This window comes from Passer domesticus, chromosome 7, assembly GCF_036417665.1.
Source record: "Passer domesticus isolate bPasDom1 chromosome 7, bPasDom1.hap1, whole genome shotgun sequence".
Classification (NCBI taxonomy): Eukaryota; Metazoa; Chordata; class Aves; order Passeriformes; family Passeridae; genus Passer; species Passer domesticus.
In genome coordinates this window covers 193319-215378 of record NC_087480.1, presented here as the reverse complement: position 1 = coordinate 215378, position 22060 = coordinate 193319, and the positions used below count along the sequence as shown (strand labels likewise).

Sequence of the window (22060 nt, the reverse complement as noted above, 5' to 3'; positions counted from 1 at the left end):
CTGTAACACAGCTATTGGAATTACACGTCTGCAGTGACTCTGCTCAGCTTCCAGGGCCATTCAAGATTTTGGGGAGCCTCTTTAGAACTTTGACATTCCTGAGAGAAGAGCCCTTGCCATCGTATAGCTGAAGAGGCTATTAAGATGATCCCTCTCATGCAATCCAGCACTGAAGCATAAGTTCTGCAGAGGAAGAAAAAGGCTCCACCCTTTATGAAACACCCATTATCAAGCCCCCTAGATTTATGTCTAAACTTCCCAACAAGCTCAATGAATCTTCACAGGATGAAGAATAAGGAGACATATGTTTGGTCCAACTAATATGATCTGTGTCCATGTAGTGAAGACCTAATCAACAAGAAAGGAAACACGTCAGCTGGAATTGTGCAGTTTTATTTGAACAAAAACCAGTGTCGATATTTTTAATAAAGTCTACATTACACTAAATGCATGTACATTTGTAAGAAGATAACCTAGTTGTAAAGAAGGTGCAGGATATTATGTACAATCATACTTTAGTTTAAAAAATTCACATTTTACATAGATTTACTTGACAGTCCTAGGCTTTCATGGTATATAAATGGTAACCAAAAGAGGTAACAAAAAAACCCAAATCCTAGTCACAAGAAAATTCAGCTGGAGGACTGCATAATGCACTCAATTTTTCAAATAAACTGTTTCACAGAATTCTTATTCATCCTAAATCAAATTTTGGATATAATTTTTTGAACTACTATAATTAACATGTTCAATGAGTATATTGATGTAAACATTTTTGTTTATATCAAAATGGCAATGGTGCCATTTTCTTCAATAAAAATCTGCATTTTATGTTGTAGTCTGGTCTTCCATTTTTACAAATTAGAATAATTACACAGGATGTTTCTCAATACATGGTAAAAGTTATCAAACAGCCAGGAGGATATGTTCAAAAGACACTTTGAAGCTTTTCAGTCCACCTTCACAACACTGTAAATCTTACTTACAAACCAGAAGCAGGCAAAAAATCCAATAGTCCCTGAAACAAGAAAGTAATAATGGTTAGTTTACTTTCCAGTTTGCCCTGAGAGAGAAATCTAACATGTACTTCCCAGCAGGACAGAATAGAACACTGTAATCCAGCTAACTATCCAGAAAAACAACACTTCTTAAATTTAACAACACACATTCATCCTCAAGCTAGCTTATTGATTTAGATCAAAGATGACTTTTAGGGACCAGGCCGCTTCACATTTAAACCACCAATGACCGTGTTGCCACCACTATGAGCAGGGACACAAGCACCAATTCGGAAACGGACTTTTATAAACACACCAAGCCAGCCCCTGCCTGATTTTTTTAGGTCTACAATACTTCACTGCCACCCATGAATTATGACACATAACTAGGCCTTGAAAAAATTCACCTGTCACAGTTTTATATTCATCATGCTCTATTTATACTTCAGAATAGAAATCTCTTCTTCTGTGTATCCTGTTACTTCCTTTTGGCAAAGGAATGCTCTGAGTGCTACAGCAGCTGGAAGCAAGCAGCAAGTGAAAGCAGCAGTGACAAACCAAAACACTGAATGAGATTAGTAGATAACAATTTTCTATTCTTAAACCAATTAACAAATTTGTGGTTTTCACTGACAGTCACTATTATTGGGCAACTGCAAAGACCCTGTCCATCACATTTACTTTTAAAATACTTGAAGAACTTCATATGCAAGGAGACAGAATCTCAATTAATTTAGTCTTCAGCCTCTAAAGGAAGCAATGCACTGCTCATCACACTTTTACCTAGTTGTAAATTGCCACAGTGATGTTAACCCTTAACAGACAAAAAAAGGGAAGATCTCAATTGCACTGAGTTCCCTCTCAAAAACACAGCTACATGCCAGCCCTGGGACAGCCTTTCCCACTGCAGGCACTCACAAGATCATGCACTCAGCTCTCTCCAGTTTAATGTTATCCTTTTCTGTCTGTACAGCCCATGTTTAACATCAGCTCCAATCTCTTTCACTACTGTGACTGACTTAATAACTACAAGATTCTTTATTAAGCATTCAGGTCTTTTACATGAGTTACATTTCTGTCTTTCAGACCACATCTACACATTTCCTAAGCAAGCAACCATCTTGGGATGCTTATTATCTGTATGCCAATTCTTACATTCCTCATGCTACCATGTATATTTTCAGTTAAAGGCTTTTTGACAAACTATTATTATATGCCACAGATTACCCTTTCCTTCGAAGTTTGCAGTCGTTGTTCTCTGAAACTTTAGGAGACAGCAGATTTATGCCTGTTGATATAAGATGAGACAGCAACCACACAAGGAATGCAATTCCTTTGTAGGCTTGACATCACTAAGTCTTTGCAGTTCACGGTCGTATGTCACTCCTTCCTACTGTGCCAAATATTCCAATACCAGCATTGTTACTCTAAACCTTACTCTCACAGTTTTATTCTAATAATGGTTCTCAGTCTCTACTTGTTTTTATAAAATAGCCACTCCAAGCCTTTTATGGCTTTGAAAGCAGATTCTTTCAAATGTTTAACAGATTAGATACCTTAAAATTTTATCTGCTGTTCTAGAACAAAAGTGTACTATCATAACATAAATGTACAACTATCCCAAGAATGACAGCTACCATAGATTTCTGAGCATGCCATAACTTAATATGGGAACACATTTTAAATCCACATATTTTCCTCCGATCCTTGTTACTCTGAATCTTTATAATACATCAGTTTTCTATAAAACACTGCCTCAGTCGTAACAGAACTTGAAGACTTCACACTGTGAAGCATTTTATCTATAGACAGATTTTCACAAGTTTCAGTAACATTGATTTTCAACTCCCCCTCCTAAAAAGGTCTGTTTAGCAGATCAAAGACCAAGTACACACTCCTCATTTTTCAAACTTTATCAAAAATTTTGCCAATGTACTGGAAGCAGAGTAAGACACTTTCTAAGTGGTATGTTTGTCACATACCAGATTTGAATCATAAATTCAGGAGAGAAAGGCAACACTCATCACCAAGACACAGACTTAGGTTGTCAGAACCTTCTCTGGTGAGCACAGATTTCTTCTGTTGCTACCTCTACATCAATAATTGGGGCTAACCAGCACTGTAATTTCTTCTTCCCTCCCATGAACAAATATATCTTACAAACTGCATATGTGGATAGCTCTAAGGACCAGAAATATCAAAACCAGAACATTAAACTAAAGACCCCATCACCTGTCAAAGGTACCTCTCCTAAAGAGCCACTTGATGCTCTAAGATCAGAATGGTTTAAAGATGCTGGAACAAACTAGACTGAAAACTGGTTTTCAACTAGGTTAAAAATCCAACTGCAGATTTAGGAGTGCAAATGAATCACACCAAATCAACTAGGTGGTTTTAGTGCCCTTTAAAAAAAAATAAAAACAAACAACCATGGGCCAAATAGACTAGAATCTTCTAAAGGCTCAGGTCAGCAGAGTTGTGTTGAAATTGCAACCAGTATTACTGGACAGAAATTAATATAAGGTGAGAGAACATTATTTATAAGGTTCTCCTAAACAGTAGCTTTACCTACATGATTGCTTATGTTAGAGCAAAAAAAAAAAAGCTCAATTTTTGCCTGTGTTTTTAAGAACACGAACCACAGCACAGCGCCTGATTCCACTGAAATTCAGTGTGTTTTTCCCCCTCAGCCCTTGGGATACTTGTGATTCCATGAACACTATAAGGCCCAAAAAAGGTAAAGCAGCAAAAATGTTTCTGATTTCCTACATAGCAATAAATATCCCAGTCAAAGGGATCTGCAAATGAATAGCAACTGGGGAAAAAAAAAAAAACAATAAATCTCTGAACTAGTGTGGCTTGTTTGAAAATTCTAGCCAGAATGTTTTCCACATTTTCTGTGTTTTAACACCCATTTCACAAATTTGTCACTTGTTCCAGATTTGAGCACTTCATACTGGATCTTTAGGCCAGTGCTGACAAGTACCACAGGTTTTAAGATTCTCCTTTTAACTACTTTGACTAAAGCCAATCTTAAAACACAGATAACCGCACACTCTGTTTCTTATACCTGTACCTCTACCCAGTAGAATTGCTATAATTAGTGGCACTAGTTAAAATTAGTTAAAATCCAACCCTGCCATATCACATTGCATGGCTTGAAATGTATTTTCTTGAAGAGCATAGGTAGCACTCCAATCTTGACCACTTTTCTAAGCCCATTTTGCACCAAAATTAAAATCATCCCTTATTAAAATGAGCTTCTCATTAGAACAGGAGAAGTATTTAGGTAAGGTTTAGATAAGACCATACCAGGATGTTGCTTTTATTTGTCTCTTTCAAAACACATTCAAACTGAAACCCAAGTTTTGAAGCACTATCAACAAGAAGCACAACTCTGCAGCTCAGGCTTCCCTGACAGACACCAATGAACACAACATGACAGAGAACAGATACCCACAGGCATTTTGGAAAGGCTGTTAAAAAAAATTCTAACACTAAGTACTTTAAAAAAAAAACAAACAAAAAAAACCACAACAAAAAAGACCCAAACGAAGCAACAAACAAACTGAAAGCACAAGCAAATAAGTAAAATACCCCACTAGTTGCAAGAGTTGAGACCATTACATTTATTTTCTGATTATTCTAAACTCTTTCACATCTTAAGGTTTTTTACATCTTTCACATGCACATCTATATCAAATGACCCAGCACCAAGCCTAACACCAATTCTTCCAATGAGCCTTTATAATCAGTTTGTTTGGTTTAATCCAATATAACAAATTAGTTTCTTGGCTAGTGTTTACTTTATCCAATCCCAACCGTTAACCAAATTAAACTGCATGAAAAAGCACCTGAATGGTCTGCATTGAAGAACTCACTGTTGTGGGATAGATCCTTATTTTTCCCCTAAGCGGGTGACCTGCATATTTTAAGATTCTACCTTTTAAAATAATCCCTACTAGCCTAGCAAAGTGATGCTATCCCAGTGTACAGCAGCTCACTGCATGTCATTGACCATTCTAGGAAGGTACAGGTAAAAGATCCTTTGCCAGAGTCATTTAAAACTCACAAACCCAGATATGAAGATGACTCAAGACACTTCTCTAGGCAAGAAGCAAGACATGTCCAAAAATCCCTTTATACATAGTGGGGAGACACTGACACCTTCATTGTTTTTTGATGATCTTGTCCTCTGCTTTATATTCTGCTGAATAGTCTGGTCCGCAATATATATACTACCACTTTCTGATACACAGAAACAAGATGCTATACACAAAGCCAGCATCTAACTGAGTAAGGGACAGTTATTGGTAAACCAGGTTAAATTAAAAATTACAAACAAGGATTATTCCAAAGAATAATGTCAAAATACATTAAGCAGACTCTTTTCCACTACTCATCTCTTCTAGCTTTATTGTTTAATGAAGAAAGAAGAATTCAAAGCACGAGCAGATTGTAAGAAAGCAAATAGAAAAGCACTCTGCACTAGGCTGATACTTCTCATGTACCTTAAAAGCTCTCTGTATCATACTGGTTTCAATCACTGCACAGTGGTGGGTGCTTCAGAATCTCAGATTCTAAACACAATCTACCCAGAAGATCAAAACTCAATTTTGAAAATGGCATTAACTCACAAGTGAAAATGATGTTCAAAAATAGAGGTCACTGTAAAGAAACATGCTTTGACTATGTTCAGGATTTTTTTGCCTCCACAAATAAAATACATGTAATAATATAGCTACCTCCATCCAACGACACTTGTTATTTCTTCAAATATTAGCTGCACTTTGTACATTAAAATCAAATTGTCTGGTTTGGGTGTGCACACCATGAGATTTTACCGGTCAGATTATATTACTGTCAGTGTTGGTATACAAGCATTCAGTTCCTATTTACTTATTCATTATGATCCCTTTTGAAATGCCCTGGGTAATGCAATGCGCTGCCTTGGAGGAGGCATTAACACCGCCCCTTTTATTTCTGTCAGAGTTGCTGAGACCTAGTAGGCAAGAATAGAGAAAACCAAAATACCTAGTGCTAACTTAAGTGGAACAGATCAAGGTCCCATTTTTGGAAGGCTATTAATGCAAACCATGTGTAATATTACATTAGTAAACTTCTTCATCTCCAGAAACTGTGAAGGATTGAACCCTTATTTTCTAAAACAATGCCTGCTAAGGAATATTTTACAAAACAAAGCAAAGTTAAGTGTCTACTGTTTGTGCCATTTATCTAAAACAGCTTACACTTCAGGTCCAAAATCGATCACCTAACTAAACATGGAAAAGAAAGTTATTACAGCATTTCAAATTAGCAAGGGAGGGCCATGTAGAAGCTTTCCTCATGAGCTACAAAAACAGCATAGGGAGCACCACTGTGGTTTTTTTTTTTTTCAAAAGAAAAAAGACAATGCTGCAAAAATAACAGCAGCACAGTTTATTACTGTACTTCATGGGCCTCACTGGCCTTCATATCAAGAAATCCAGGATGAGCATATCTGAAGGTTTGAATACCATTTCAGCAACTGCCATGACAATTTCAATTATCATTTTATATATGAAAGGGACATTTTTAATTCTACCAATTTGCATATTATAAGTGATATTTAAATTGGCAGGATAGCAACTAACCTATGCTAAAACTAAGACACATTAAGATATTGCTTTAGCATAAAATTAATTAAATCATTTTAGACTATCATTTATGGGGTTTTTAAAAGACAGATAGCTAGACAGACAGACATTATAGAAGACATCTGGAACATGTCTGTTTCACCACAATTTAAGCAGAGGTTTAACTGGCAATATGCAAAATTCCAAGTTTGCCTTCTAATAATTAAAAAGCAGAAAAATTAAATCCTCCTTGTTTTTTTCCCTACTTCCTTTTAGAACTTTTATTGTCCTTCTTAGAAGAGACACATTTCTAAAGAACAAAAACCAACAAGAAGTGACAGTTACTGTTATTTAATATCATTTCTACAGCATAACTGCTTTGTTCAAACACATACAAAAATTTTCTTCAGGTTTTTATGAAGAGTGGCTTTTTTGCCTTGTGTCATCCAGTACTAGGAAAATTAAATACATAAGGACGAAAGAGGTCCTTCTCCCTGTTACACTGACAAACTTGAAGTCTGACGTTAAGACTTACCTTTGTTACCTGTTTCAGCCAATCTTTTTCAACTGCATTTAACTAAAAGATGCATTTCACAAAGTGAACACAAAATAATCACAGCAGCTTTCAACAAACAGGCAGAAGTTGTTAAAAAATAACAATATAAACTACCATGCCATCCACAGAGAAATCCTCTATTACAAATCTTTGGAGTGACTATCACGGCTGTTTTTATCAACAGCCCATCATACCTGAACAAGCATTTTCTCTAGTTCTGTCATTGCAGTATTTCATGAAGCCAAGCAGTGACACCTAAAAGATCTGACTTCATGTGTTAAATCTACGTACACAACAGCAGCAGTATGATGAACACCAAAATAAAACTCTCATGGCTACTTTTGAAGGACAGTACCCTTCAAAGAGCTTCTTATTTCACTAACATATGGTATATTGGGCACAGATTTCTCATCCAATCAGCCTCAAAATTATTGTTTCAGTCAAGTGACTATGGACATTAAAATGATCGTCTGGAAGAGACTTTGTTTGCGTGAGTTACATCAGAAAAGTTGGACAACTAACACTGGAGAACCATATTTCAAATTGGTTCCTCCAGTTAAGGTACATTTCCATCATTATGAAGTGGTTTAAGGACACTAACAGTACTCGAGTACTGTAGACAGCTCTAACAGTACTAAAACTCTGTCTTGTCAACATTCACCTCCACAGCACCAGCCTCCTTCACTTGTTGATAGTGAAAGCTGAAAATATATTTTATCCTCCAGATGCAGAGTGAAATTATCTCTAACTGCAGAACTTCTAGAACCAATTATGAAATCCAGAATCAAGTTAATACTCAATATCATAATGATCAAAAATGGGCCTTTGAAAATATAATGGCTTGATATTCAATAAAGGAAAATTAATTCTACCATAAACAAATGTAATTTCAAGTTAGGAAGAAAATGTAAAAAAATAAAAAAATCTTGCTGTGTGGTGTCACGAACCATGTAAGTAACACCACCTAAAGAGTCATAAGTTATATTTAATATTTCATGTAATCTAAATTTCACCTAATGTTTCTCATGTCAAAACCAGAGCCCTCTATATTAATTGTAGTTTGAACATTGTATTTACCTGTGAAAAGGAAAAAAATCAAGACCATGATCATTGTGTAACCAAAGTATAAAATGGTGCTGGCAGTTCCCGTTATCTGGAGTTTGGAGAAGAAGTAATGGACTGCATAGATAAACAGATAAACTGCTGTAAAGCTGCTGGTCAAGAACGACCTCCACCACCAGTGATAGTCCTGAAAGAAACAATAAACTGATCACTAAGAATCATCATATAAGAAATGGAATATAGATAAGATGGTGAAAAATTAACATTGTCTTATGAACACATTTAATTCTGTAAAATTTAGCTCGGAAAAATTCCAACATGACATGTAGATACTTTCTCTTTTCAAAGTCAGCCATATTGCTTCCACTAGGAAGATGAAACTACTCTAAGATCAAAGCTGTTTGGTTTTGCTTATCTGTTGCCAGGAGATCATTTTGAAGCAAAAGGCACATTTCAGAAGAGTGGCTAAGACAGGCATGCCAAGGCTGAAAACGCAATCAGTTCATAGTGTCCAGCACTTCACAGTGTATGTGCATACCTCACCTGTATTTCTAACATCTTCCAGCTACAAGTTATATCTACACCAGAACTGCAACTTTTACCTCTGCACACAGGTGGAAGTAACACAGCAAAACTGTAGCCTCCGAACATGTAATTAGAAGAATTATAAAAACTAGGAACAAGAATCCAAACATGTAATACATCTGATGAGACCTAAAATTAAAAACAAATAAAAACAAGAGTCTCATTTTTGGTTGAAGTTCTGAGTTAATTCACAGTGTCACATCACCAGATTCTGAGCCAATTTTATTGAGTGAAGGTGACAATTACTGCAGTACAGGATTTGACAGAGGGAGTATTAGTTGCATATTCCCTCCATGCTTCCCTTTCATACAATAAAGGAGAAAATGTAAGCATTTGCTAATTTCAGCTACGAAAGTCCACAATATACCTGTTTGTCAGCTGATTATGTTTTTCAGCACAGTTACATTACACATTTTTGAGGATTGATATAAAAAGTCAATCTAATATATTTGCATTTAAGAAGTGATTTAGAAAACTGTTAGATCTCTCCACCTATACAGATAACACCATAAAACCTGGCACCTTCAGGATAATATTTCCCATTGAACAACAATGTATTAGACATTTTACGTTTACATTGTTAAAGTCATGAAAGATTGCACTGGTTTAATTTTTCATGCACTGCTTGATTAGGTTTTATAAGATTTAGGAGTGGAGTGGATTGTTCACGGGGAGTGGAGTGGATTGTTCATGGGGGAGTAGAGTCTTTGTTTTGCAGAACATGGAATCCCAAGATCTTGATCTGATTCTGATCTACACAGTTGAAACTGCTAGATCACTTTAGTTTCATAAATCATAATACAGTAACACAAGGGATTAGGTTCTACCTAACCACAACATGAAACCACAATAGCATGAAACCACATTTGTGCTGTACAGAGGCAGGAAGATAAAAGAAGGCAACAGAACTCTCATATAATATTCTGAAGTTCTCCTTAAGAAGAATTAGTTTTGTAAATTCTAAGCAGAGAAATAAATATAAAGACTCTGGAAATTCCATAAAATCTGCAAAATTATGAAAAACTTTTAAAATTGGTTTATTCCTTTTATTATTTGCTTTGGGACATTCAAAATTACAGTGTGTATTACCTCAAACCTGTATAAATAGAGGGCAAAAAAAGTGATACTCACCAAATGCTATTCAGAATGAAAAAAAGTTGAATAAAAATACAGCCAAAAGGCAAGATGCCACCCATGATGATACCAGGCAATGGCTTTGTGAAAAATGACTGCTCTGGGATTTGGCGTGGAATCTGGTTTGTACGTACTGGATGTTCAATAGGCTGCAGAAAAAAAAAAATTAGAGATAAAAGATGAATTATTACATCATAAATAAGATTACTTTTCCCTAGTATTAGCATATAAAGATTTGATAAACATAACTAGATTTTCATTCATAAGCCATCACAAGTTATCAAACAAAAAAACCTACAAACTTGATGTCCATCACTAGGAAAAAACTCATGTGCTTTAGACATTCCAACTATGAGCCAGTAATCAAAGCAGAACACAAAGAAAAGAAACCTGTTCAGTCCTTAACTAAAAGTCTTAATGAAAAACAAAATAAAATTTTTAAAAATCCAATAACATCACCTTTTTCTTATCTGTCTGGCATTACTTCAAGCTAGTGAAGTACAAAACTGAAGCCTCTCTGAAGCACTACTTCAAAACTCAGCAATAGTACCAGTAATACTACTACTATTGCTGAAGCACAAAAACCAAGCAAGAGCTTCAAGAACATAATTAAAACTTGATTCTAATGAATGGACAGAAAAAACAGTTTGGTATGACATTACAAACACATGCTCTGTTTCAATATGAAGACAGTAAAATATAATTTTACAATCATAGGATCACAGATGTTTCAATCCAACCAGATCCTGCCTAGAACTCTTGCTTAGAGATTCAATGGCTCAATTACAGAGGACAGGTGTATTTCAAACCTGTATTCTAAGGGCCCTACCTTCTCTTTGAAGCCAAAATAGGCACCAACAAAGGTTAGTGGGACTGAAATTCCAAACCACATAGCAAGGATAGCAACCAAAGTGCCAAAAGGGATGGCAGCTGAGGAGCCTTTCACCCACAGAATGAGATTCATAATGAAGAAATCAGCAAAGACAATCCTGAAAATTAAGAACAGAAAATATATTAAAATATTCAAGAAAGAATAAGTATCACTTAGTATTACAAAATGTAAATTAGTTTAAATAAATGTAGCTTCTTTCACTTCTCCAATTTCCCACAGTCCTAGTTTCTTTCACCACTGGTCCAGATAAAGTAAAAATGCCTGCACCACCCAATGCTTGTAATGTGAGTACCTATGGTAAAGCCATTATTTAAATAAAGACTCTGAACATAACACCAAAAAGTAACAGAAACATGCCATCGAAAAAATCTATAATCTATACAAAGAATGGAAAAGTACAGAATAAATGTAAAAACTCCTTATCTGGACCTTGTTTCCTATTAAAACCATAAATATTTTCTTAATTTATATCCCTTATAAAGAGTAAATTCCTTCTGAATAAATACAGTGATAGCAAAATCTCCTGCATAGGAAGCCCCATGGACTCCCGCAACATGGACTCTAATGTGCTGCTGCAGTTTGTGTCACAAGGTGAAGGGGGGATTAAAGAGGGCTCTGCTCTACAACAGAAATATTTGTATAAGCTTGGAGTTACACATACTAAGTAGCCTGTGCTTCTGGAGAATTTAAATAAAGATTGCATCAGTCATTATTTGTCTCCAGACCTGCTTTTCCCTTCCCCCTTAAACACATCTGCCTCATTTTCTAAACAACCTGGACAAAAACTAGAAACAACTCAGAGACGAGAATCAAGGTGTTGCTGAATTGAGATGAAGATTTTGAACATCCCCTTCTGAAAATAAAGCAGAATGTTCATTCTGCAAAGGAACCCATTATAAAAAAAAAAGCTTGTGCTAATTGCCACTATTTTTGGATTCAAATATACACCACAGAAAATTCAGCCTTAGAAAGGGTCCTGTAAAGTGCACTACTGTCTGGGTTTTGTTAAAAAAGTGATCCTGAAATAGAATTTAAGCTGCCCTGAAGTGAATACACCCCCTGTATTTAATTTAAAAAGAAAGGAGGAAGGATTAGAGCAATAGATAGGCTCCTTTTTTTCCTAGGAGAGGCCTGACACTTGCCAAAACTGCTTGGGGGAACAGACTTGTTCAATAAGCACACCCAAGCGACCCCTGGTGTAAGCATCTTGTTGAACAAAAAATAAAAATCAAATCCATTTTAGAAGTCTTTCTAATCTTTATCATCTACCCAGGCTCATAACACAGACCTCACTTACCCCCTCCACAATTGTAAAAAATACTGCAAATATGAACTCCCATCAGTCTACTGAGATTAAAAAGGCCTTGGGCTGTTTATGATATTATGCAAATTCACTGAACTAGCACAGTGTAATCAGGGCATCTGTTCATATTCTGTCAGGCTCAGTCATTTTACTTTCTCTGTGAAACTCAATTTATTTGGGAGTTTAACTGACTAGCACAGTATTCTTTCCATCAATATATATTTTCTTCTGTCTCTTGATAACATCTAAATGACAGCAGGGAGACTGAAGCACATTCTATTAAAAAGTAAGATTTCTCACAGAAATACTAGACTTGGTTGTTATCGGGTACATTAATTTGATGAAACTCTGCTTTACTTGAAGCCAAGCCATTTTTTATTTATTCTGAGGTTTTTTTGGGGAAAAATACCTTAAGAAACTTATAATCTTTTCTTCCACTTTTGCCAAAAATATTTGCCAAGTCATATAACCAGGAAACATGGAAGACTTGGAGAAGAAATTAATTTCTGCTCCCTCTCCCCATTCATTCTCCAAGAAGGTCATAAGAGCTATGAGAAAACAAAAGGTTGAAGTGCTATTGCCCTTCCCAGGCAGGACAGTATTGCCCACACTGTACAGTATGATACACGCTACAGCCACATCCCAAACTGGACACCACCTCCATTCATGTAACATTATAGATACATATTATAATATTGGCTTTTGCAAATATTAAAATGGATTCTATATATGTCTGGTGTTAAATAACTTTGCTATAAAGATATAATTTTTATTTCTGTTATTAATTAAGCTTAGACATAGCAGTGAAATAGCGGATATAAGTACGCTTGTGTTAAAATGCCTGCTTGGATGGGATAACATCCAATGAACATATGACGAGGATACCTGCTACAGATATGCCAACTATCAGCACTCACTGTCTGAATAAAGTATGGACCAAGGCCCAAACTGGAAATGATAAAGAGAAGGAGCCAAAACCACAGCAAGAAACACGCATGTTCTAAAAAGGCAGACCCAAGGAGGGGCCATGTAAAATAGTTCCTGGAACATGTAAACTAGTTTGGGGAAAAGCTTACAATGCATAATTGTTTATGAATATGTAACAAGGTAATGCAATAGAAATGGTATATAAAGGGTGTTTTCCAAAATAGCAGGTGACACACCCAGCCATAACATCTTTGCTTTATTGTCTTTGTCTCCTCTTGTCATCTATTAAACTTTCTAAATTTTTACAGGAGAGTGAACCGTATTTTTCACATGTAGGATTATTATAACCAGAATTACCTGGTAATGCAGTACCAAACTGGAATTACCCCAGCACTGTGCCCAATGTTCTGGTGCAGTGATTCACAAAGGCTGTGACAAAACCTTGCAAGACAGTTGCCCCACTTCTCCTACCCCCACACCTGACAACAAAACAAGAAGCCAAGAAGCTGTGTTCTAGCTGTACCAGGCTCCAGCTCCTCAGAGTTCACTTTTCTTTATAGTGACAGATAGGCAATGCACAAAAGGAACAGCAGCTTGGGAGTACCACAAACAAAATCACACAGACAAGCATCGTAATAATTGGCTTTTCCCCAACTCCTTCCTACTTCCGATTCATTTATACTTAAGAATAAAAGAAAGATGAGGGGAAACAATACTAACCCAGGGCAGAGCAGAGCTGTAAGCAAGACATTGGTCTTCCACTTCTCACCTCTGAATGCTGAGGAGAAAAAGTAGAAACAATTTCAAAGTCAAGATCAAGACTTTTTCCAACTGTTTTACAGAATGGCAGCAAGAAGCAGATACACTGAGACACCAGGTCCAATTTGAGGTATATACTCAGCCCAGCAATTCTGAATTTAACACTTTGTGTCACATTAAATAAATGTATGTACTCACTCTTATACATTCTAGCAGACACATAACCAGCTGGAGTTCCCAGTAAGACCCACAATACAACTGCACAGGTCATCAGAGCACCACGGTTAGCAGGAGAAAGGAAACCAAGGCAAGCTAGGACTAAAGAAACAAAAAGATTTAGTTAGTTGTGGACACATGTCAAAATATCCCTGTAACACAGTTCACTGTGAAGGTTTATCCGTTTCACTACTACATATTTAAATGAAGTATGAGTGCATAAGCTCTTTTACTCATTACATGAACCTCATTACATGAGCATACCCCTAATGGCACTGTTTCATTCAAAAGCATTATTTCCAACTCATCTCTTAAGTAGAAAACTTCTCATAGCCAAAATGCTGAAAAATAAAATGCCACCACCCATCAAAAGCATTTTGTCTTGCCACCAATTTCTTTCTATACTACTGCACTGATTGCACAGGAAACTGTCATTGCTAAGCAAGATACAGAGTTGTGATCAAAACTGATAGACAAACCTATCAAGAAAATTCTAGTAATCTTACAGTATCATGCAATAAAAAGAAAAAAGCAGCTCCCCTATGAAAGACCAAAATCTGGGTTAAACCTGGAGAACAAAACTTGAAAGATTCTTCTTTTGTACTAAGTATCAGTGTACTTTCCAATTCTACTCTACAGTAAAAAAAGGAATGCTCATAAACTTTACAGATAACTAATAATAAAATAACATCTCGTGACAGGTTACATAATCACATGCATATACAGCTATTTATGGTAGGCTATCATTATCTCAACATTGCATCAGTACTATTTCACTGGCGTGCACTCTTGCTCGTATTTTTGTACGGCTGCAGCCTCATGTCAAACATACTGGACAGAAAGGGCTCCCAGAACATTAAAGCTTTGATTACATCTTTGAACTTGCATTACTGGACCGTTGGATAATTTACACCATGCAAAACTGTGGCTTTTTAAAAGAAACTCATAAGAAGGAAGTTTGATTTCTGAATTTATGAAGAATCAGCATTAGCCCAGACATCACAAAGTTTTCAATGACAATGCTTACAACAGCATTACTAAAGCTATCTAATTACTATTATAAAATTGCCTTAATATTTTATGTTACTAAAGGAAGAAATTTATTTCCAAAAGAAGGCTACTATATAATAATATTGCATCTTTCTTACTACTATTACACTACATCCACATCACCTTAATGAAGTTACTTACACAAAGTAATAAACGTCATAATGAAAATTTGGGTTCCTTGGCCCAAAAAGACAGACAGTAACATCCCCTTCCTTGGAGGTCTAAATACATCTCCATGAACCAGCTTCCAGCCAAATTCCTCTTGGGCATCTTCCTGTATAAAATCAACAATGTCTTTAGCAGCAATACATAATGCAGTAGTGAATTAACACAAACAAGATGCAAAATACATATTTAAATTTTGATTAGCTTCCAGTTAAGATCCAAAGCCAGACTAATTGCATCTGATTCATCACTCATTGATTTTATAACCCCCTAATGGTTCAGTGAAAAAGGCAAGATTTATCAAGAAAATTCTCATCTCCTCAAGCAAGAAAAAGCAAATGTAATTAGTCAAACCATAGAACATCATTCTAAATTCAAACTAAAACAAAGCATTCAGTTTAGCTGTAACTTCCATCTAGTTCAGGCATTCATTTCTGTTTTGATTTCAAAGTCCATTGGTCTCAATGACAATATTGGAAAAGAACGAAACTGTCTCTGAACTCCAAAAGGAAGTTTGCACCTTGGAATCATGAGGGATAAGTACAAACACTCTGGCCCACTGCCAGAGGTGAATGGATGAAAGGATGGAATGGGGAGGGGGAAGCCTCAGTCCGGTGGCTCTAAGGAACCATTGCTGAAGAACAAAAGTTTTCAATAAAGTCACTCAAAACAGATTCCTCCCCTCACAAAAAACAACCAAACAACAAAACTAATGCACACAACCACAGAAAATCAACCCCACAAGAAGACCCTCTACTCCTCATAAATTTAAAATCTACAGGTTCCATTCAGTGTAATACTGAGTTCAGTTCAAAGAACTGCTTATCACTACAATTAAAGCTTGCTGAAAAACAGGGTAAGAGAAAGCAGACCACACTGGTGAATGACATAGAGCACCTCAAATTGCAACAGATGATGTAGCTTTTCTTTTTCTGGAAGACTGTCTTTGCTTTCCCCACAATGATACCTCTGCTTGCAAGAAATGACTCTCAGAAGGCTGATATATGAATACAAAAATTGAAAACTATTAAACACTGATAAACAGTATTAAACTATTAAACACTGATTAAAATATAAAACCACACCCCATACCTGACAGAAAATGATACCAGATATACAGGTATAATTCCAACCCATCAGTGTTCTTCCAGCAAAGAAAGAGTTGTTTGGTCAAAGAAGCACAAATACAAGATTTCCTGTAAGTCTGAACTTGAACTAATTGTGATAATAACGAGAAAACTGCTGAGGCAAGACAGAAGAAAGGCTTTTCCCAGGTAGTTGTAAGGAAGGAATGAAAGAGTTGCAAAGGCTACCACCTGAAGGAAATCTCTGTTTCCAAAATGGTGAACACTAAGCAGGAATAAATGCTTAGTACTTCACTTCCTGACAGAAAATGTTTACAGATTTGAAATGACTCGTACAGAATCCTTGTCAACAACTCATCTGGAAAATGGACTCAAAAGACACCTTCTGTTTCTAATGCGAACTTTAAAACAAATAGCTACATGGTAATTATCTTCATTTAAGAAATAAAGGAAAACTAAGTCTGGTAGATTGAGAACCTTGATTTATCCTGTATAAGCCTATGCACCACTGTTTGTCTCAAAGCTTTGCTTTTAATTAAGTTCTTTTATTACTGGCTAATTAGCTGTGAGTCAGAGTATTTTTCAGACTTCTGTTAAAAAAATTCAGCAGTATTTCATATCGCTAACCTTACAACATAATGATAAAAACTATAGAACTAAATCAAGTAGTAAGCTATATTTTAGGGTTTCAAAAATATTAGAGCAAAATTACTCTAAACTTTTCAAAGGTGCACTAATCCTCATCTTACCCATTAATTTAGCTTAGTTCTCAAAACATTCTAATGACGATTTAAGTCCCCTACATTCAAGCAGTCATTATCAAACAGATTTTTGTGGGGGGCGGGGGAAAAAGTTACCTCTCACTGGTGAATACATACTGACATGAGTTCTCTTCAGTTCAGGAATCCTCTCTTAGTCATAAGACCCTAAAAGTAATCTAATGATTTCTGAATACTTCATTAATGAATGTCTCACTAAATCCACACCACACTAAAAGCCAGCTAGCATCAGTTGAAACATTAAATGCATGTTCTAAGACCACAGTCACTGGGTGGTGCATCGATCTCTTTTGAAGTGCAATCACCAGCATCCCCTAAACGTGAAATACTACTTTGCTTCCCTGCATCTTCTTCAGCCCACATCCTCTTTTGCACAATTATTTCACACCTTTTTAAATAAGCCCCTTGAGCTGCAACAGAGCTTTAAGTCTCTCACACCTGGCAAGAAAATAAAAAACTGTGGCTTTCTGAAAGTCACACCTATCCCTGATGTTACTCATAAAAACTAATCAAGCTTCTACAAGTCTTGCTCTTTATCACATTAAGAATGATCAACTAATAAAGACAACAGAGTATAAAATATTGAACACAATTTAATTGAGAGATCAAACAGAAGCCTTACAAAAACTCAATTAAAGGATGCAAGAAAAATCATTCCACTTTAAATAACTGTCTGGATTTACATTAACAAAAGACATTCAATATTAAAACTACAAAGAAGAACAGAAATATTTTCACACAGAATTTACAGAATACTAAGTTATTTTAGTTGCAATATGAAACATTTTTGTGCATTTTGAAGTATTTCTTTAAGCAGACAGAGAGCAACAAAACTGAAAATCCAAACCTTTGTTGCATCTGACATTGCTTCTCATCCTTGTGTTGCAGATACCACTTTTACCAATGAGTAAAAGGCTGAGTAAAAATTACTCTAGGTTTACTGGTCAAGTCTTTCCAACTCACAATCAGTTATATTCTCGTCCATTATAGAAACCTGCAGCTTTCCCATTTTAACGAGTACATATCTCAAAAGAACTCACAACGGGTTTAGTCGGAGGGCAATTTAAACAAACTAGACTCAGTTTAACACAGTGATTATCATGGGAATTGTATTTACAAATAAAATAAAATATTGTTTACACACCAAGTAGCTCTAACACAGCTAGAGGTCAGAAGTTGTGTTGCACGTGAACCACAATATTATAATCTCCTAACTAAACAAAGTGATTCCACCACATTTTCCAGATACAGGTAACATCAGTTTGTATCAGCCTATGTTAATCAGAATATCTCCAATAATTTTTAACCCCCAGAGATATTAGCATGTATCAAACTCATCATAGTTATACATCTCTCAAGACTGTATTCAAAACTAAGACACAGACATCACTACGGACAGAAAAATGTGCTCATGTAAAGGCTGTAAATTTTACTCACAGAAGAGTCGATCTGGTTGTATCTTGCAATATCTTTATGAAGAGTCCTCAGAATGATCATAGCCACCATGCCAGATAAGAACAGAACAATTACGAGGGAATTCATTATACTGTAGATAAAGAAAAAGTCAAACTTTGAATCCAGTTATTCAGGTTTCAGGAGATGTACCAGTTCATACTACATGTACAGCTCAGATCTGAGGAAAAGCCTTAGATATTCAGACCTTTCAGTATTTTCCCATCCAGAGAAGATAAAGGTACACAACTTAAAAGTCTGTGACTTCTTAGGAGACAGAAGTGAGGAAAACAGTATTTCATGATACCTTGCTAATTCTGAATACATGGCCTTTCTTTATTTTCCTCCTTATATAGCTAAGAAGTAATTTCCCTGATGAAACAGCTACAGTTCCTAAAGCAGACTGACAAGTAGGTTTTATATTTATCAACCAATGAAATGGATTTTGTGCCATTTAATATTTTGTAGAGAACAATTTATTTGGATTAGCCTTTTCAAGATTTACATTGCAAAACATTAACACTTCAACACAAATTATATACTTAGTATAATTCCCATGCTATGGAGGGAAATAAAATAAGCAAGAACTTTTCACATAAATCTTTTACACATAAAAAAGACCTTTTTACTGTAAGCAGCTGCTGAGTACAAAACATTCATTATATGCATGTTTTGTACCTCTCACTTGGCAATCAAAGCCAGACAGTAACAGTAAGAACACTGCAGAGCTGCAATGACTCAAAATTTCTCCAGAATGGAGATGATAAAGTAAAAAAATGCAAGCTGTTTTCCTTTTGGATACTGATGCATTCCTTTCACAAAATGCAGTAATACAATTGCTCCCAAGACATGAAAACTTAATTCACATATGAAAGCAAAAAGTTTTCTTGACTGAAAACCTACAGACATTGTTCTATCTCCCTAGAAGTACAACTAAGAAATCTTTGTGCTCCCCTGCAAGGTTACTCATTGAATAAATGCAAATCTTACCTAAACCACTGGATGTTTGTATGCGGCATAGACTCCAAAATGTAGTCCCACCTGGAAGCCCACTTAATATTATTCTTTTCCTATAAGGAAATGAAATAGTAATTAATAGAAGCAAGTACAAGTTTGTTGCAGTCTCCAAGAGGAAATTAGCATACCACATCTCTTCCCAAACCTTCCAGTCAGCATTCATTTCTAAGCTTGTTATCAACACTGGATGTAAGACCTCTCTCTTGCATTAATTCACCTGTAGAGACTCTAAAAGAGTGTATATTCATTGAAATCTCCTATCCACATCCTCTACCTTTAAATTAGTCTTCACTAAGCCTCATCTTTCCATGATTTGGGATGTAGCTACCTGCAGATGCCAACTGCTGAAAAACAATTATGCCATCACTACAAGATTTTCCAAGTACAGCACACTGATCTTGAAATTTCAACTTTGTCAAACATACCTCAGAGAAAAATTCCAGAGGAAACTAGAAATATGTTTTTCTAATCACTTTTAATGGATTTAGCACAGGCTTCTTCACTCTCTGCCATAGTGTTGGCTGATACAGACTATTTTCCACTCTGATTCCTGGCACACAGCTTTCATTTCCAGATACTCCTGTGATGGACCTTCATGTCTACAACTGAGGACTCTTTCTGTCCTCCCCATTTGTTCTCTTTGGATGTACACATATGTTGTCCTGCTACCAAATTCTATCCCCTGACTGGCATGAAGTTCTGCTTCTGAATTTCTTTATTTACTCACAAAGTGTTAAGTTCATATAGCTAAGTACCAAACTGCTCTCACACTTACATCTTTGTACACTTGTGTACTAAATATTAGAGCCACGATGACATATACTTTTCACACGGTGCTAAATGTCAGTTAATTAAAGCAGACACCATAACTTTCTCAGAAGTCAGCCACCATATTAAAAAGGACCATAAAACTGTTATATATTTATACTTTATGTAGTCAGGCTTACTTAAACTGATGTTTTCCTATTTAAAAACACTTTTCACTGATAAAGACTACACTTTCAAGTTATTTTGAAACTACTAATAAAAAGTAAAACACACGAGGGTATTATTTCAAACCAAGGCTTATGGATGACAGAGAGAATAAGCAGTTTTCAAGTGCCACCTGCTGGAAGTATCTAAACCCACTGGATGTGAGCCTTACCTGCTCCACGTCAGAGAGAAAGAGTGTGGGTATCCCAACACCTCACCCACTGCATGAGTAACCAGACAAAGTTCACATTGACATTCTGGATCACAATTTACCTCAAGATTTAAACACAAATGTTAATGAAAGAAGCCTCATTAATGTAGGAAAATCAGAGCTGAAGGAGGATTGGGTGTCTCAAGGGAAAAGTAACAGGCTACAGAGCCTTGCACCTCAAGGTCACTGGTTCAAATCCAATTCAATTTGGCAGGATGAAAGCTGTTGCCATGTCATGGCTGCTTCACTGTCTGTACAAAACGAGCTTGTGGTCTCAAGCCAAACCCTCTAAGACTGGCGTCTTACATCAGAAAAACAACCATGCTTTCAGGCCGGACTGGAACAGAGGTACCAAGATTTGAAGTACCTTGAATCAAATTATAGTCACACCCACAGGAGGCTCGCTTTCCATGCTGGGGTAAAGACCCATTTGCCAGAAAGCAACTTCCTCCTCACTCATTACAGGCTGAATAAAGCATTAGTGTATTAGTAAACATTAGAGTATTAATTGTAAAAAATAAATTATCACATACTCAAGAAAAAGCCAGTGAACAAAATAAAAACCACACAAAATGAGACAAACCCTGCAACTTCATGAGATAAAACTTTACAGTCAACATTTAACAAAGAAAATGTCCCCAAATATACACTGTTCTTTAATGTAAGACTCTCAGCAGCCTGACTGAAATCTGAGAGCAGAGTTTACCTCAACAAAGACAACTCTTCCAGCTACTCAATCTGCTAATTTTCTATTAGTAACAAAACACATGGGGGAAAAAAGGCCTTCAATTATATTTCCATAGGGTCACTTAAGCTACAGGAACAAAAAACCTATTAATATTTTCAGAAAAATATTTCACAAGACCATCCTCATGGAATTTACACTGCTGTAATCCACTTACACCTATTAGCAAGTTATCCAATTGCTCCGATTTCATTCTTTTGTGAAATTACGCATTCATGCAACAGATTTAATACTTACTTCAAATGTCACAGAGTAGGTGTAAACCAAATTCAGTTTATTGGTGAATTCTCCAGGAATCTCCATAGGTGGGCCTTCACAGCTTAAGTTGTTCTCATCTGTATGCTTGTAGCTAACAGGGAAAAGAAGTTAAATAAATTTTTTTAAAACTTAAATTTTCTTTAAAAATATTTAGCATTGTGCTCCAATCACAAATACTCCCCCATCAGGAGAGCTTCAAGGTTGAAGCAAAGCATCTGGTCAGAGAATGACAAAATTAAGGTTATGTGCAAACTAACCGCCCCCTCGTGGTCTGCACTG

At 36.0% G+C, this 22060-nt stretch overlaps 1 protein-coding gene across 1 annotated transcript in view; it reads right to left on the bottom strand.

Annotated features, from left to right (window-relative positions):
* Positions 1-377: 377 nt before the first annotated feature.
* LOC135304205 (transmembrane 9 superfamily member 2-like) overlaps positions 378-22060 on the bottom strand; it is a 28034-nt gene continuing 6351 nt past the window's right edge. The window contains exons 7-17 of the mRNA XM_064426413.1: positions 21761-21872; positions 19569-19648; positions 18564-18672; positions 15239-15371; positions 14030-14149; positions 13793-13850; positions 10780-10939; positions 9948-10099; positions 8834-8945; positions 8247-8418; positions 378-1018 (exon numbers count right to left, since the gene is read on the bottom strand). Of these exons, the coding sequence (XP_064282483.1) occupies positions 951-1018; positions 8247-8418; positions 8834-8945; positions 9948-10099; positions 10780-10939; positions 13793-13850; positions 14030-14149; positions 15239-15371; positions 18564-18672; positions 19569-19648; positions 21761-21872 (1276 nt within the window). The 3' untranslated portion in view covers positions 378-950. The remainder of the gene's footprint in view (positions 1019-8246; positions 8419-8833; positions 8946-9947; positions 10100-10779; positions 10940-13792; positions 13851-14029; positions 14150-15238; positions 15372-18563; positions 18673-19568; positions 19649-21760; positions 21873-22060) is intronic.